Source organism: Nicotiana sylvestris, chromosome 3 (assembly GCF_000393655.2).
Source record: "Nicotiana sylvestris chromosome 3, ASM39365v2, whole genome shotgun sequence".
Classification (NCBI taxonomy): domain Eukaryota; kingdom Viridiplantae; phylum Streptophyta; class Magnoliopsida; order Solanales; family Solanaceae; genus Nicotiana; species Nicotiana sylvestris.
The window spans coordinates 194,019,014-194,035,441 of record NC_091059.1 but is presented as its reverse complement, the minus strand read 5'-3'; the positions used below and the strand labels follow the sequence as shown (position 1 = coordinate 194,035,441).

Here is a 16,428-nt window from a genome sequence, read left to right as displayed (position 1 = left end):
AATACTTGATAAGAAGAAGAGAGAATTATGAACGGAAGTTTGAAGGAAAGTTTTGAATGCATCTTCATAAAATTCTAGCGCCTTTAAATAAGGCAAGTCCGAGTTTGGGGTGCAGAATATTTTTTTTATGTAAAATGCAGTATAATACCACATTTTATGTATTTGAGTTATTGTTATGTCAGTTATCCGCATAACACTTATTGGTGGCCCAAAAATTAGTGTAAAACGCAATATAATAATACATTTCAGTGTAAAACGTGGTATAATAATACGTTTTACACTAAAAAATAAATTATTCTTTTCGGTCCTGCAGAACTCTTATTATTGGTGGGCCCAATTTTATAGGGAAATGCAGTATAATAATGCGTTTTCCTTAAACGTAGTATTATACTGTATTTTCCTTTAAAAAATAGTTTATTAAATAAAAGGTATTATACTGCGTTTAATTTAACGGCTAACTTTCTGTTAATATAAAATATAGTATTTTTAGTTAAAAATATATTTTTTTTTAAAATTGTATAAAGGTATTTTATGTAAAAAAAGACATCATTTCGGTTCCGGACTTTTAAAAATACCGAAAATACAAGTCTCTTTTTTCGGTGCTCCTTTCTCTCTCTCTGACATCAGGCTATTTCTTCTAAACCCAGAACAAGTTTCATCCTTCACACGTCTCTCCCTTCAAGGATCAAGCAACTGCCGAATCTTTTTCTGGGTAAGATTTTGAAAATTGTACTTGGAATTCTCTATCTTGTTTCCACTTTTCTAATGGTAAATTTCAGTTTCGAGTTTAGGGTTTAAAAAAACCCCTTTTAAAATACGATTGAGAAGGGGGTAAACTAGAAGGTTTTGCTTGCCTCTTATTTGTGTCTTGTTCTCACTTTTGGATATTCTATTTTGATTGAATCTCTGAATTTCTGTAATTTTTCTTGATTTTGTTGACATCCCAATACTCTAAATCGTAAATCTTAATTGGGACGTGTTCTAAATTGTTAGCAATGTTTTTTTCTCTTTTGCAGATTCACATTGTCCCTTTTGAACGTTCTTTTGTTTTCTTCAAGAATTGCATATTAGTGACTGAAATTCAATTTCTCTAGTTGAAATATAAACCGTAATTGGTGTTTATGAAGCTCTTCCAAAATTAAGAAACTTTGCTATGGCTAGGATACAGATAATGAAGTTCTGTGTTGTTGAAATTAGAGCGGCTATAGTTTCATATTTGGCTAGAATTCGGATAATGTATACATAAGTAAGATTTATATTTCAGTGCCTTTTGAATATTTATGTGCTATTGCCCTTGAATTATTCGTCATATGTTACATGTTCTATAATTGAACCATGCTTTCTTTTGTTTATTCAAGAATAGCTTCTTTACTTCCTCAATTTTTTCCTATTTTGTGTTTAAGATCATACCATTTACAACATCTTTGCAATCTTCAAACAAATTATTTGCTTAGAAATATACAACTTATCTTCATGGGTGGCTGAAGGGTGTGCCTAGTAAAGCCTTCGCTTTAGGCCCCAAAAATTTTGAGGCTCCAAAAAGTGTTGTAAAATACGTAATAATATTTTGACTTAGACAATTTTGAACTTTGTAGAAAAAAGTATAAAATCCGTGTAAAAAAGGTTTTAAAGAAACAAAGAATATTTACTTTTAACATAAGAAATATTCTAGAACTTCGAATTAAGCTACTCAAATCATTGTATTAGCAAATAAAGTTTTTTACATCAAGATCCAAGGTAATGCATTGCAAACATATGGCTAACATCTTACTAATTTGAATTAACACTTGATAATATAAATAATAATAATATTACTAAATGAAGCTAAAAGTAATATTCTTCCGTGTTCAGATCTGCATACCACATCTTAATATTCAAACGTGCATTCAGATATATGACTTTTAGCTTCATTTAGTAATATTATTTATACAAAGAAAACATCCGGTAGTTGACAAAAAAGAAAAAAAAGAAAAGAAAGGTAAACATGGAGCGGAGCTGCCCCGGATCCGACCATGCTGCTAAAACATTTTTTCAGTAATGTTTCTGATCTAACGATATCTTTGATCAGGAGTTAAACTTTAGCTTCCAATCTCCCAATGGCGGCAGTCACAGTGGCCGCAGAATGGCAGCTCCTCCACAATCGCTACTACCGTAAACCAGAACTTTACCAGATGCAATGGAAGAACGTGGACCTCACGCGCAACAAAGTCGCTTGCGCTCCTTTCGGTGGTCCAATCGCTGTCATCCGTGACGATGCTAAGATCGTCCAACTCTACGCCGAATCCGCCCTTCGGAAGCTCCGTATCTTCAATTCTGCCGGCGTTCAGATCTCCGAAACTGTCTGGAAGAATCCCGGCGGCCGACTCATCGGCATGTCATGGACCGACGATCAAATCCTAGTTTGCATCACTCAGGACGGCACCGTTTACCGTTACAACATCCACGCCGAGCCTATTGAACCGAATTCTCAGCTCACACTAGGCGCTGATTGTTTTACTCATAGCGTAGTTGAATGCATCTTCTGGGGAAACGGTGTCGTCTGTATCAATGAGGCGTTTCAGGTTTACTGCATACCCGATTTCAACAACCCGAAACCAATCAAATTGGCGGATACTGGTTTGGAGGATTTTCCGTTATGTACGGCTGTGATCGAGCCGCAGTATACTATGTCTGGGAATGTGGAGGTACTGATGAGTGTGGCTGATCACGTGTTGTTGGTGGAAGAGGATGGTGTTCAACAAGTTGGGCTTGGAATTGGGCCTCTACAGAAAATGGTGGTTTCTCAGAATGGGAAGCTTTTGGCAGCTTTTACACATGATGACAAGCTTCTTGTTATGTCTACGGACTTCTCCAGCATTATTTTCGACTATACTTTTGAGAAGGTTATTTTATTCCCAATGCTTTAACTTGCCGTTTATGTACTCTTTTAAGTAAATTCTACTTGCTCAGTATTATGTTAAGTGGCTAACTAGAATGATTTTTCTTGATGTCTTACCACATTATTGTTTATACAGTTTTTCAGATAGAATAATTCAAGCAAGTTACCATGACATGTAACTTGTTTGAGCATCAATTGGACCTGAGTTGTTGCTTTTCACATGTAAAAAATGATTTCTGGCTATTTTAGTTGGATTTTATATCACATGTGTGTGCCACCCTTTATTTTTATCTTTTGTAATTTTTAGTTCATTTGGATCGCTGAATATTTCTTTACCAAGTTATCCAGAAAAAAAAGTGAACCTTCGCTTACCATGCTACTGCTTTTGTATTTATAGTCAGCCCTACCCCCCGAGCAGCTAGCATGGTGTGGATTGGACAGTGTACTACTCTACTGGGATGATAAGCTTCTAATGGTGGGTCCTGGAGATCCTGTCAGCTATTTTTATGATGAACCAGTTCTCCTTATCCCTGAATGTGACGGGGTTAGAATACTCTCCAACATGAGCATGGAATTTCTTCATCGTGTTCCAGATTCAACTGTCTCCATATTTCAGATTGGTAGCACACTACCAGCTGCTTTGCTTTATGATGCCTTAGATCATTTTGACAGGCGGAGTGCCAAGGTAGGCTATATCTTTTGGTATTTACTCTATGAAATGACGAAGACCCAACTGCCTATTTCAATCTCGAAATATTTCCATAAAATGAGCATCATTAGACTTGTCCATTTGTGCACATATTTACCTCTTCTAACAAATATGTATCTACTTCTGCATCCAGACTTGTTTCCGTACCTGCATATGTACCCTGGGATGCATACCCTTAGGACATTGTAATTGATAACCCTGTTTGACGAGGATAACAGAAACAATGAAAAATCCTTAACTGTTGTCTTTTGGATAAAGTCAATTCTCTCTACAAGCATATCAATTCCTACTATAAATACTCTGCCATGCTACATCATTTCCTACATTCTTTACTACAATTACCTCCTTCTATATTGCTAACCCAATATCATACAATGACATAAAGTAGTGTTTTATGTAACATTTTCGGTTAACATATTTTTCATAGAAAACATTAACCTAATACCAAACACATTCTAGGTTCCTATGACATGAATCTAAAAGATTCAAAACTCAGGTTACATGTCAGCTAACTTTTGATACAGATGTTGAAATAGATAATCTATAATAAGGAAAAATAAGTTTGGCCTTGCACTTAAATAAGCTCACATTTAGATTTCTTGAGTAATTGCAACAACTGTGATGCTAAAGTCTTTTCTTTATCTTTGCTGAAATCCAATAATAAAGGTCTGTCATTTCTTCTAAGACCTGCTATTCACTAGTATTGAGAATTGATGGGATCTTGCTTCTCCATCTCTGCTCTTTATTAAAGTGCAAGGATGTTGCGTGAATTCTATTTTTTCTGTTAATTAAGTTTTGTTGCCTCCACTCTGGACTAAAACCTTGTAAATTCAACCAGCAGTGTTTGCAGCCATCTTAAGGCAGTGGGTATGTAATGATCATTCAGATATGTCAATTATTAAAGACAACATATCTGTTTTCTTTTAAATTTTTTGGTAAGTGACTAGATGTCAAATGACTCAAATCCTTTAGTTTACATGCTAGAGAATATTTTTTTTTTGGTGTGAAGAAGGTAATATATTAATGACGTAGTCTTTAGTTGTGCCGAGGATCAGAAACAACTCTACCTTCACAAACGTAGGGGTAAGGTCTGCGTACATCCTACCCTCCCATTGTTGTTCTTGTAATGAAGTAGTCTTTATCACAAAGATTGTGCTGAGTAAAATAGTTACAAGACACAATAAATTTAAAAAAAAACTAGTCTTGTGACAGCTAATAGTAGAGAAAACTTGTTTTGAAGTTCAGCTTCTGGGAAAATTTTAATCACCTAATCATTCACCAGGCTGATGAGAATCTGAGGCTGATACGGTCTTCGTTACCTGAGGCTGTTGAAGCATGTATTGATGCAGCAGGTCATGAATTTGATGTTTCACTGCAATGGACGCTTTTAAGAGCAGCAAACTACGGACAAGCCTTTTGCAGGTTGGTCTGTTGGCTTAATTGTAGAGATGATATTTTTGATAATATAATTTCTATTTTACTACTTCCTCAGAAAAAGAGAAGTTCCATTTTACTTTTTGCCTCTGGTGTGGGTACATATGCAAATTCTAATGCTGTATATATGTAATGCTGGTTTCATATGATGAGGGGAGTGGCAAAATGAACTGCTTCTTTGTTTGTTTAGAAATATAGGCTCTTTCCTTGTCTAAATTCCTTTAGAGGATGCAGTACTGCTGTGCCTGCTTTGCCACAATTGCAACTGTGGTATTCAGTTGGTATTAATGTATAGTTCCTTGACTATGAGAAGAATCAAAGGATAAGGCATTTCTTCGCTCTGACAATTTACTTTCTTGCTATTATGCATGAAACAAGTTAAGCGGTGATGGAAACTTTTTTGATAAACAAGCTATGGTGGAAACTTCCAAGTTATATTAACCTGGTAATACTGTTTTCCTGTAACCTATACCCAGAGAGACACTAGTAAAAGGAAAAAATGTCTACACAAACTTTTGATTGTTCCTTCTGAGAAAAAATATGCATCTGGTCTAGAGGTTGTTGGTCTCTTGAAGATTGATGATATTTTTGGCAGTTATAAACTGGGTTTGTGTTACATCATAAACAACATTTCATGAATACGTGCTGCTTGATACCTTTTTTCTTCCTTGCTCAAGAATGTTTGTCGAACCATCTCACTTATTACTTCGGGTTTTTGTATCATGGGCTAGATAAGGGGGAAATGTAAATAACAGCGATCTGTATTGTGTTTGTTAATGCGATGATGTGGGGATTGCGCTCCATCAGTCGTGGGATTGTTGAAAAAGCAACAATATGTTTCTGTTTGGGTACTTGCCAGAACAAGGATGCCACAATTGGGTCCATGTTTGATACTTTATCAGTACTAAGTCCTCAATGATGCTTAAGGACTAAAATGTGATCCCAAGTGTGGAGAGGACGTAAGTAAGAAAAGGGATTTGTTTGTTTGTTTTTTTTCTTTTCCTTTTTGGGGATTTTCCATCTTTTTCTTCCTTTGAGTACAAGAGATGAAGGGTCAAGGGTCTGGAGGGGTAGGGGGAGGAGAATTGGGTCTTTAGTTATGCGCTTGCCTACTTTAAGACCAATCACTAAACCAGAGTTAACTTCTCAAGTAACTTGTTATTACGAGGTTAGTGCCAGAACTTTGCTTCGTCTGCAACTTGAATGCTGAATAAGCACTATGTCAAAATGGATCAAACTGTTTAAGTGTGACACCATCTCATCTAAAAGCTTAAGCTGTTAGATAGAACACACCTTTACATATTATATACTTAATCATGGGCCTTGATTATTTGTTTATATATAGACATTCGCCTATCATTTGTGTAGCTGCTGGAAAGTCGATTTTATGAAGAGATCATTTCTATTCTGATTTCTTCTCTTGTTAATGATATTCAGTTGGCTTTGGCAGCCATTTTCAACGGGACCGCATTCAAGAGATGTGTAAAACCTTACGAGTCCTAAATGCTGTACGTCACCCAGATATTGGAATTCCTCTCAGTATTCAGCAGTATAAGGTACTCCATACTCACTGGTTTTTAAGTGGAGTTGTGTCTAAGTCACTCTAGACTCTCTATCTGAATCAATTTCTGACATTTTTCCTGGCAGTTGCTTACGCCTGCTGTTCTGATTGCTCGTCTTATTAATGCTCATCGCCACCTTCTTGCGCTACAAATATCAGAATATCTTGGCATGAATCAGGTATGCTGTTTTTGATTTTTTTTTTAATCTCTAACAAACTTCGTTCTTTTAGATGTGGTCCAATTAAGAATATACGTTGGCACGTCATTACTACTTCTATAATGGAGTTCAGACACGAGTTGCACATGAAATGTTATGCGCTTATCGGGAAAAAACATATCAGTTTATGTGACGTGTTGCTTGTTCTTGGGATACCATATAAGAGGTCAATCTGTCATTAAAATGTTCGTTGTGTCTAATGTACTGTCTTCCTTCAATTTTATTGAATTTTAAGAAGCATTTTCCCAAAACTTGGTAGCTTTGAGAAAAAAGACTGACTCAAAGTGAACTTCCAAAAGTCCCGGGGGGGGGGGTTGATGTATCCGGATTAATTCTGAAGCTTTTACATGTTAGCTTATATTGTCCTCCTTATCAAAATGTTAGCTTATATTATTGTGTTTGTATTTTGTGTATAGGAAGTTGTAGTCATGCATTGGACATGTACAAAGATCACAGCATCGGCGGCAATCCCTGATGCTACTCTTCTAGAAATGTTACTTGATAAGGTTTGTGTTTTGAACAAGATGTCCAACATCCATTATTGTAGTGCAAACTCTCATGTAAATTTTTGGTATTTCAGCTGAAAATATGCAAGGGGATATCTTATGCTGCAGTTGCTGCTCACGCGGATAAGAATGGTCGTCGAAAGTTAGCTGCCATGCTTGTTGAACATGAGCCACGTTCATCTAAGCAGGTTCTTTAATTTTTTTGTTGCTCTTTGTCTTTCCGCTAATATCCTCTGGTGGAGCCTAGTACTTCCTTGCCCCCCAATGACAAAAGTTGTCATCTGAGGAAGACTTCCTTTTTCTTGGCTGGCTGTTCATCTGTTAATTGGATTTCTACAACATGGTTAGCTTAAGTTAGCTTATGATGTACTATGTTATTCCTTAGGTTCCTCTATTGCTAAGCATTGGAGAAGAAGACACTGCTCTGATGAAGGCTACTGAAAGTGGTGATACCGATCTGGTTTATCTTGTCCTCTTCCATATCTGGCAGAAGGTATATAAAGATGTCTCAAGTGGACTTTCTTGTGAAATATATACCTTAACTTTGTTTTTCTCTAAAATGCCTAGTTAGTTCAGTTGTTATCAATCGTTATTAATAACCTCATGCTTTTGCCTTCCAGAGACCAGCTTTGGAGTTCTTCGGTACAATACAGGCCAGACCTCTAGCTCGTGATTTGTTTGTTAATTATGCACGGTATGGAAACTTTTAATTTCTTAATCACTTCAAGAGCAGTTTGTTTAGTTTGCTGAATTTTGTTTCTTTTTCCCAATCTCAAGGCATTACAAGCACGAATTTCTGAAGGACTTTTTCCTATCTACTGGACAACTTCAGGTTGGTTTGTGTGAGACTACAACTTATACTTAGAAATGTAGAACTTTGTATCCCATATTGAATCTCATCCTAGTGATATTGAATATCTTTTTATGCGAATGTTTTGCTGTTCGATTGGAAGTTTTGTGTAAATGAAGGGATTAGTTTTTTTATCTGTTGATCTTTTATGGATTTCTCCCTTATTTTAGTTTTCCTTGTACTGTTTCTATAATAGATATAAGGAAATAATATTGATGTCTAGCATGTCATCTTACTTATGTTCTTTAGCACATATTGTCGCTCGTATCCCTCCATTTGTATTTATAAGTAGATGGAATTTGGTAAGAGAATATTCTAGGAACTAACCATATATCAATTTACCTTCTGGGATAGAACTACCTTGTGTGTCGATGTGAATCTGATCCTACTTTTGGAAGCCCGTCGTAATTGCTCTGTAGTCCTTCTATAGTATCTTGTTTTTAGCTTAATTTGCAAGACGTGAAAATTTTGCTGCTAACTAATATTTTACAGTTCATGGTGATTCTCCACTTTTCCCTCTATTCGACTTTTTTTTATGACAGTTTCAATCTTGTAGGATGTAGCTTTCCTATTATGGAAAGAATCATGGGAATTGTCTAAAAATCCAATGGCTAGCAAAGGATCTCCACTTCATGGTCCAAGAATAAAACTCATTGAGAAGTCCCAGCACCTTTTTGCAGAAACAAAGGAATATGTTTTTGAATCAAAAGCTGCTGAAGAGCATGCAAAATTGTTAAGGTGCCTTTGCCTTCAGTCTTAGTTATCAAGTCATTAATTTCATTGGATTTCTTCATTTATTTCTTTTGTTTGCCCTAGCTTTTCCATTTCACTTCCTGCTTATTGTCTTGAGTTGATGGTCCATTTTCTTCTGCTGAAAGTGATGCTGAGTTTGCATTATGATTTACATGTAGGCTCCTCATAAAATTTCTAAATCAACGATAAAAGCCCTTTTCTATTATATTTGTCAAGCGCGCTAGCTGCAATTAAAACATGCAATGCTAAAATTAGATGCTAGTTTCAGAATGGTTACTACAACGAGTCAAATAACATACTTATCTTTTATATTATCCACTATATATGTGCTTCATCTCTTATGTACTCAATTTGATCCCTACTTTTCTTAGATGGGGTGTATCATGAATTACCGAGGTCATCTTTAGTGCTTTCTTCCCATAAATTTCTATTTGAGGGATGGGTTTTCCTGCATAAATTTGTAGAACTTGCATCTAATTTATGTCAAGGTGCCAGAATGGTGGCTCTGGAATTCTACATAAATACCTGAGTTTAGAGGTGACTTTGCAATAGATCAGAAGATGATATACATCCTTCCAAGTCTCATACAACGACTAAAGTCTATCCTTTTCTTCCTATGTTTGCAGCTAAGGATAGTAGCCCAAGCTTTTATAGAATAACCAAGTCATTTAAGTTCTGAGTTTTGTCAACCACTCTTCAGCAAGTAATAAATGTTTGTTTATGGGCCATGATATCTTTTGTAGTTGCAATGATGCTCTTTGACAATTAGAGTGACATACTTCTAGAATAGCTTTTTCTTTCTGCAACCTTTTCAGTTTATGTGATATTTATGGATTTCTCTTATAAAATTTTGTAAAAAGTGGGAACAAATCTAACAGGTTACTTGCACAAAAATGTGAACTCGGAATGCATCTACCTCCCTCTCTTCTCTCTCTCTCTTGTTACTGTTTATTTCTGCTTAACTTCTCTTTAAATGTCGTTTGCTTGTCTTATTATTCATATACTGATACAGGATGCAACATGAGTTGGAGGTGACTACAAAACAGGCCATCTTTGTGGATTCAAGTATAAGTGATACAATTCGTACATGCATTGTGCTGGGGAACCATCGTGCTGCCGCAAAAGTCAAAACAGAATTTAAGGTCTCTACTTTCTTGTTTGGCTCACAGTGACGATATACTTCTATTTTCTATTTTATTAGTGATTTATGTACCCTCTTTTTAAGTACATGTTAAACTTTTGGCTTTGTTCAATTTAAAGTGCCCTTGATTATAAATTCTTGGATGATTCAGGTTTCGGAAAAGCGATGGTATTGGCTCAAAGTTTTTGCTCTGGCAACTATTAGGGATTGGGATGCCTTGGAGAAGTTTTCAAAGGAGAAAAGGCCACCAATTGGTAAGTTTCCTCAGTAGCTTACAGGAAGGGATCTATGACTTCCTCTATTATTTCAATGAAATATTTCTATATGCATTTTCACTGTGGTATTTGTATTATAATCAGGATATTATTAATTTTAACTTATCTTCTCTTTATTGTTGTGATCAATTGTATTTAGGAAATTGATGTTAGTTTAATTCAAATAGGTTTACAATGGTTTTACATTTCAAGGAGCAGGAAATTAGGTTGAAAGTTCACGCTTGAATTAGCAAATGTCATATGTACGTTATGGCACCTGATCTGGGAGTTTCTGCAATTGTGCCCTACACATTAATAGAGGTTCACTGTAAACAATAAGGCATCTGCAGAGATGGCTTATCCCTACATTACTGCTGTTTGTACTGCTGCTCTTTTTCATATCTTCAACTTTTTTTCTTTTACCGTATTAACCCCTCCTTTATGGCAGTGCCCTCCATGACCATAACAACAACAAACCCAGTGAAATCCCACAAGTGGGGGAAGGTAAACTGTACGCAGACCTTACCCCTACCTTTTGACGGTAGAGAGGTTTCCGGAAGACCCTCGGCTCTAGAGTGCCCTCCATGACCATACCTAATGTAATAGCTACAGGCTTGGCTAGCTTAGGTTTTGAGACTGAGGAAGTTAATTTCTGTAATCGGCTTCACTCTAGAGTGACAGTTAGCTACACTTACCTCTTGAAATTCTTGGTATGCTTTATAATGTTTCTTGGTTAAACTAGGTTTGTTGTAGCCATGTTGAACTAGCTCTTTTCTCTTGTAGCCATGTGAAATGTATTTCTGCTTCTTGTGACTGCCAGTGAATGGGGCACCGTGGACATGTTTGTAGATAGCATACATGCTAATGAAGGGTAATGGATATCTTATAGTCATCCCTTTTTCTCCTCTTTTTTCTCTTCTAGGTTACCGCCCATTTGTCGAGGCATGTGTTGATGCAGATGAGAAAGGTGAAGCGCTAAAGTACATACCAAAGCTGACTGATCCTCGCGAAAGAGCAGAGGTAATAGTTTATCTGTTCTGAGATTTCCCACATTTGGTCTATAGACATGTTTGACATGCCACATAACTCAAGTAGTTTAAGTTTGAGTTTTGAACTTTACCCACATTTGGTCATTATCGGCTGAGTTTTGAAGTCGAAAACAACATATGTTTCGACTAATATAAAAGGAAGTACGTTTGTCTGATTGTTGCAAAAAGCTAATATGAGACAGATTCAGATATCAGAATGGGTTTACCAAGATGTGCATTGTTTTTTAAAACATAGGGAGTTGTGTGAGCTTATTTCAATCCACAGAGCGGTAGCGATAATGAAGAGAGGATGATTACTTCATTCACTCTTTAACATAGACCACCTGGTTGATTTGAGTGCATGTAGTGTCATAAATGCATTTCCCACCCCAACACCCAGTTCTTCCATGAAAAAGGAAGAGAGGAGAATGAACTGATGATGAATGTGAAAAGACATTGGGTTACATAATCACCAGTAAAGATGCATTTACTGCATCAATTAAAGTGATTTTTCTTGCTTATGGGATCTGTGAATTCATTAACAGGCTTATGCCCGAGTTGGAATGGCCAAGGAAGCTGCCGATGCTGCTTCTCAGGCTAAAGATAATGAATTACTTGGGAGGTTGAAGCAGACTTTTGCCCAAAATGCAGCTGCTTCATCAATTTTTGACACACTGCGAGACCGGTTATCCTTCCCAAGTGTTTCTTGATGCCGGCCGTCTCTTAGCTGCCTTTGGTGTGAGCCTGTTGTTATTATGACTCTTCCAAATTAACATTGATTGAGGATTGATAGCGTTGGAGTGATGCTGTTCCACAGCACGATAAAAGAAGCCCTTGGAACCCATCTGCTGCATGCCCTCTCTCCTTGCCTGTTTTTTCTATATATTTATAGCGTTTGAGGTTGTGGAAGTGTTTGAATCCGGCAAAGATTCCTCATGTTCTAGATCCTGTGAATAGCTTGGCTGGAAACGATATATGAAAGCATGTGCTGATGTTTCTCCCTGAATTGGTAACAGAATTCGTTTGAGCTCTAACATTTCCATGGTATGCAGTTTCCATTTCTATGTGGCTGAGTGATGTAACATCCTATGTGGATGTTCGAAAATAAACTGACTCCACCAGCTCGCTGGTAATGTTTTGCTTGTTTTTCCAACTCGTTTGGACTCTTTTTTCTATCCTATGTACGTCACAGGATACTTTGCTGGTTCGAGGAGTACGTACTTGAGAAATAGTGATTGGGAAATCGTGGGAATTTTAGACACGTTGTAGTGATTTGTTGTTCTTATCTACGATTTTCATGTGATGGATCCTCGGTGGACAGTTAGATTGTGCTTGTTTACGATTTAATGAACATCTAATTTCTCTGTTTTACTGTGTATTTTGACACTTAATTTCTCGTAACATCTAGATAGTCCATCTTAATACAAGTTCGTTGCGTATTAGGTTGATCGCTTATGTGAAGTGCTTGAAAAATATACGTTTAAAGTACCAGAGCTAGACCAAGGTTTGATGGTAATCTTGTCCTTTGCCATAGGAAAAACCCCGAGTGTTAATTGGAGTATCATAGCAAAACTGCATTTTACAGCTAACTGGTATTTCAATACAACCTTTTTGAAATGTCAATACGATTGGTTATGTTAAATCGATTCTCTAGCAATCCTTTTAAATTGTCAGAAATAGCTTAGATGATTCGTGTCACAATTGAAGACAGCAAACTGTTACTCTAGCAAAATATGAAATGCCCAACATACTATATCTGTTTTCAATCTATTTTCTTGAATGAGCCTTTGGAAATTAGAGGTAATTTGCTTTGCAATAATCCATAGTATTTATTATGCAAGTTCTTTTCTTCTTTTTCCCCCCCACCTATTATGCTTCTTCTAAAAAGTTCATTAAAAACGGTGTATCATTTGTACGCACAACATTCCACTTTATTTTTGTTCGTTTCCACTTGGAAAACCTAATGAAATCGAACTTTGAACATTACGGGTAGAGTATATATTCGGCCTAAAGCTTTTGGTAGTAGTTAAATTTCAAACTTGACGAAGTCAAACATGTTGGTTGTCAGTTCTATTTAGTTCCGATTTATGGGGCGGATGTATATACAAACTTGTTAATTTTAATAGTGAATTTAGACATAAATTTTTAAAGTTTTTTGAAACAAAATCTATACATTTGGAAACTACATAAAAAAAGTATTATAATAAAGAATTTGAAATATATCCAAAACTCGTTTAACTCTGGAAATTAAAACTCTAAATTGGGGCGAACGTAGTAGTATTTATGTTCCATAGGACGAGGGCAAATAAAGAAAACAAGTGATGACTTCAAGGAAGCAAACATAATCAATTCAGTGGATACTAGACGTCAAAGACCGGAAAGAATACAAAGAGTTTACTGACTGGAAGGATCCGGTGCGGGTGTTTGGTCTCAGAATGTCCCTACTCTCGACTTTAACCGATACTAACGTTGAATAGTTTAACTTGCTTCACTTATTATTAAAGAAAGATGATCATTTTGTCATCTTAAGTTTGTAATTACCTCACACCTTGAAGTGTCGAACACGTATACACTATTAAGTTAGCCTCAGCACCTTGAAATGTCGAAGATAATCCAAAACTGAGGTTTTGAGGAACAAGGGAAGATGAAGGTACTATACATTTATAGTGTTACACAAAGTTGTAGCTTAATTAGTAGAAATACTGATATTATGGTATTGCTATTTTGTTAATATAATGTAGCAAAAGGTGGTTCTTCAAGTGTCTGTCAATGGATGTCAGTCTGAACAAGTTTGTTTTAGGTTGTTTGGTATCTTGCCTGGTTCAAGACGCTACATGCAAAAATAAAGTTATGTCTATTGCAGCAACTTTACCATGTAATTAACAACATTATTTGGGTCTTTAGCACTAACTTTTCTTATGTACACGTTGAGCATTTAGTTAGCTAAAACTAAGAAGTACTAATATTGGCTTCGTATTATTAAAGGGTTTGACCAACTGATCATCCAAATCCTTAAGATGTTAGATAGATACATTAATTAATTTATTTATTACGAACAAAAATAGCATTGATTTCATATCAGGCTAGGCCTCTTTAGTTCAGTTGGGCGTTGGATCCCTAGATGCGCTTAGCGATTGACACGTAGGTTAATTCTTCTTTTCGTCCTTTACCTATGATATGATCAATGTCTTAGTTCATCTACTGGAGCACTTGAAGTTCTTAACTAAAAATTGGATTTTCTTTTTTAGATTAAGATATCATCAGATTAGAAAGTTTAAGAAGGAATGCATTAATCATTTCTGCTTCTTTTATTTATTTATTTGTTTGTTTGTTTGAGGTTTAAATATAACATGTATAATAAACGTACGTTGCAGGGGTGGATAAAATAAGTTTAGAAGGGACAGAAAAGAACGAACTGACAGTGATCGGAGAAGGAATAGATGTAGTAAAGTTGGTGAACATACTTAGAAAAAAAGTGGGATTTGCTACGATCCTGAAAAGAAAGAAGAAAAACCTGCTCACAAGAAAAAAGAAACAGGGAAATCCGAGACGTAATAAGAGGACTTAAACTTATTTAATAATTTCAGATATTTTTGTTGAAATTTATTTTTATTTTTTACTTTTTGAGATACAGTTTCATTGGAATTTTTATTTTATTTTTTGAGATGCAATTCCTGAAGTAACAATCATGTACTTATTTAAAGATATGATAAATATTTTACTATCTAATTAGCTTGAAGCGTGCCTATATAGATCATGAAAGAAAAAATCTTATAAAGTTAGAGTTGTAAATAAATTTTATTCAAGTTGGAGTAAGAAGAACTAGAAAGTAACTGCAGATTTAATTGCCTTCCACTTTCATTTGAATTTTCTCAACCAAATCCGAAAAAAGTGTACAAGATAAAATATAAAATTATGTTATTAACAATCGGTGACAAGGTAGCAAAAGAAGGATAATTTTTTTTATCACTATCTCATAATAAATATAATTAATATTTATATTACATAAAAGAAAAAATAACTTTTGGGGCATCTAATTTTGTGAGGCCTAAAGTGACCGCTTTAATGGCTTAGGCCGCCACTGGGAGCCAGTTCCAGTGCCATGTATTCTATTGTAATACTAACAGAGTAGTTAAAATGTGGGAAGTTAGAGATCCTTCACACCTCTTGCTATTGATTTTGGAGATGTCACAGAAATTTTTTTTTCTTTTAAAGAAGAATTATTAACGTGGTCTGATCAGGGAGTTTTCGCTTCCAAAATATAGAAGAAAAATTCCTTATTATAAGCACATTATCTTCTCTTCAATTGCGTTGGCTTGGCATCGAAGTATGTCGGCGAAGCCACGTGAGTTGACCACCCTTTGTCGAAAAATTATATTGTACATACGTATTTATTATGTTTTAGAGGTATATAACACATACTGGACACCCTTTATCGGAAAATCTTTTCACTACTTTTAAATTTGAACACCCTTGGAAAAATTCCTAGCTTCGCCTTGCACCTGTGCTTCTCAAGTGATCATTCTGCACAGGGACGAAGCTATACGTAGCCAAGGGTGGTCAACTTAATACCTTTTGCCAAAAATTATATTGCGTATATGATAAAATATCACTCTTCGTTGCGCTAGAATACCATTTATTCAGTGTACGTATTTATGCTTCAAATGCAACTATATATATACTAGTCTTAGGATATGTGCGTTGTGCGTGTGCCTCGTCTCGATATTAAAACCTGTGTTTAAGTTATAAAATAATTTTTTAAAAAAAATTATGTTCTAAAAAATAATTTAATACAATTTTTTCCAATATAAGATCTATTAAAAGTTGTTAAAAACAGAGAAAAAGATCCAATGAGAGCACAAAAAAATAGAAGAAGAGATAACTTGACAAAAGATTGAATCATACACTCTAATGCAAAAAGGCGATTATGCAGTCAAGTTCACAATCAAGAACATCAAAATAAAAATGCATGGGTTGAATATGTGTATGCAAAATTCAACTACTAATATGTGAAAGCAAAATTCAACTACTAATACAAATACATGAATACAAAATTTAACTACTAATATAAATAAAATTTACTCAAAAAAAAAAAA

General features: G+C 35.5%; 1 protein-coding gene across 1 annotated transcript; it reads left to right on the top strand.

Annotated features, from left to right (window-relative positions):
* The first annotated feature begins 557 nt into the window (after nucleotides 1-557).
* LOC104237844 (protein VACUOLELESS1) lies at nucleotides 558-12,703 on the top strand. The gene is made up of 16 exons (XM_009792072.2): nucleotides 558-712; nucleotides 2,069-2,882; nucleotides 3,276-3,563; nucleotides 4,870-5,009; nucleotides 6,472-6,577; nucleotides 6,669-6,761; nucleotides 7,217-7,306; nucleotides 7,381-7,494; nucleotides 7,692-7,799; nucleotides 7,927-8,000; nucleotides 8,084-8,138; nucleotides 8,713-8,894; nucleotides 9,922-10,051; nucleotides 10,202-10,304; nucleotides 11,227-11,324; nucleotides 11,878-12,703. Exons 2-16 carry the CDS (start codon nucleotides 2,097-2,099, stop codon nucleotides 12,040-12,042), a joined length of 2,532 nt encoding a protein of 843 aa, XP_009790374.1. The 5' UTR covers nucleotides 558-712; nucleotides 2,069-2,096; the 3' UTR covers nucleotides 12,043-12,703.
* Nucleotides 12,704-16,428: the final 3,725 nt, after the last annotated feature.

Bases quoted from the DNA above. Each gene is read 5' to 3' on its own strand.
- LOC104237844 (XM_009792072.2), top strand. From the start codon at position 2,097: ATGGCGGCAGTCACAGTGGCCGCAGAATGGCAGCTCCTCCACAATCGC. The intron at 3,564-4,869 runs GTAGGCTATATC...ATCATTCACCAG, and splicing joins TTGACAGGCGGAGTGCCAAG to GCTGATGAGAATCTGAGGCT. The intron at 6,578-6,668 runs GTACTCCATACT...TTTTCCTGGCAG, and splicing joins TCAGTATTCAGCAGTATAAG to TTGCTTACGCCTGCTGTTCT.